This window comes from Cyprinodon variegatus, unplaced genomic scaffold, assembly GCF_000732505.1.
Source record: "Cyprinodon variegatus isolate N-32 unplaced genomic scaffold, C_variegatus-1.0 Scaffold3020, whole genome shotgun sequence".
Taxonomy (NCBI): domain Eukaryota; kingdom Metazoa; phylum Chordata; class Actinopteri; order Cyprinodontiformes; family Cyprinodontidae; genus Cyprinodon; species Cyprinodon variegatus.
The window spans coordinates 5,052-6,219 of record NW_015153473.1 but is presented as its reverse complement, the minus strand read 5'-3'; the positions used below and the strand labels follow the sequence as shown (position 1 = coordinate 6,219).

The 1,168-nt window shown below is 57.1% G+C and overlaps 1 protein-coding gene across 1 annotated transcript; it reads left to right on the top strand.

The window, feature by feature from the left end:
* Positions 1 to 338: 338 nt before the first annotated feature.
* LOC107081131 (zinc finger protein 596-like) lies at positions 339 to 1,135 on the top strand (the record flags this gene model as incomplete). Its single annotated transcript, XM_015369338.1, has 2 exons — positions 339 to 529; positions 768 to 1,135. Coding segments are annotated over 2 exons (502 nt in total), but the record flags the coding sequence as incomplete, so codon positions are not given.
* Positions 1,136 to 1,168: the final 33 nt, after the last annotated feature.

Here is a 1,168-nt window from a genome sequence, read left to right as displayed (position 1 = left end):
TAGCTGACAGACCCGCTGCTAGACTACGGCTAGCTGACAGACCCGCTGCTAGACTATGGCTAGCTGACAGACCCGCTGTTAGACTACTGCTAGCTGACTGACCCGCTGCTAGACTACTGCTAGCTGACTGACCCGCTGCTAGACTACGGCTAGCTGACTGACCCGCTGCTAGACTACGGCTAGCTGACAGAGATGGTAATCTGTAGTTTGTCTTGAACCTCTGGGCTGGTCTGGGTGGATTTTTCAGGAATGACAAAATAAAAGTTTTTTTTTTTATTTAAATTGAAAAAATGTTGTTTCTTCATGTGTCTGTTAATGAATCTGTTTTGCATCTGAAGCCCATCTTCTGATTTTCAGACGTGTACGTCTGCGTTTGCCACACGGGATCGCCTCCGTGCGCACCTGATCCGCCACGAGGAGAAGGTGCCGTGCCACATCTGTGGGAAGCTGCTGTCTGCTGCATACATCACCGACCACATGAGGGTCCACAACCAGTCGCAGCACCACTCCTGCCACCTGTGCAACCGCAGTAAGGCATCACGCCCACGCAGGGCCACCGTTGTGTTAGCGCTGCCTGTGCTTCTCAGCCAATCATGGCCGCCGTTTTTTAACACAGACGCGTTTATTTTCCCTGCCAGAAAATGTCCCCGCCGCTAAAAATAGACACGTTTGATGAGAAGCTTCCAGAAAGCTCCAGATCGAGGCCTCAGACTTCTCTGGACTTCTGGAGGCTCCAGGCTCTGATCTCTTCCCTGCCTGTGTTTCAGGTTTCACCACCCTCACCTACCTGCGCGTCCACGCCCAGAAGCACCACGGCCAGGAGTGGAAGGAGAGCGGTGGGGCCCGAGGGGCCTTCGGTGGGGCGGGGGCCGGGGGCGTGCTGCTCTGCCAGCTCTGCGGGGTCCAATGTAAGACGACTACGCAGCTCCAGGGTCACATGGGCACCCACGCCCAGCAGGGGGACCCTGCCCCCAACCAGCCGAGCACGGAGCCCGTGGGCAGCGCCAGCGTTGGTCCAAACACGGTGGGACTGCTGGTCAGTGACTGCTCCGGCATCGGCCCCCCGCCGCACAGTTAGCACGCTCACAGGGAGGAGGCGGGGTTTGGAAGGAGGAAGAGCCAGCAGCAGCCAGGAAAGGTGGGTAAACCTGAGGAGATAGGGAACATT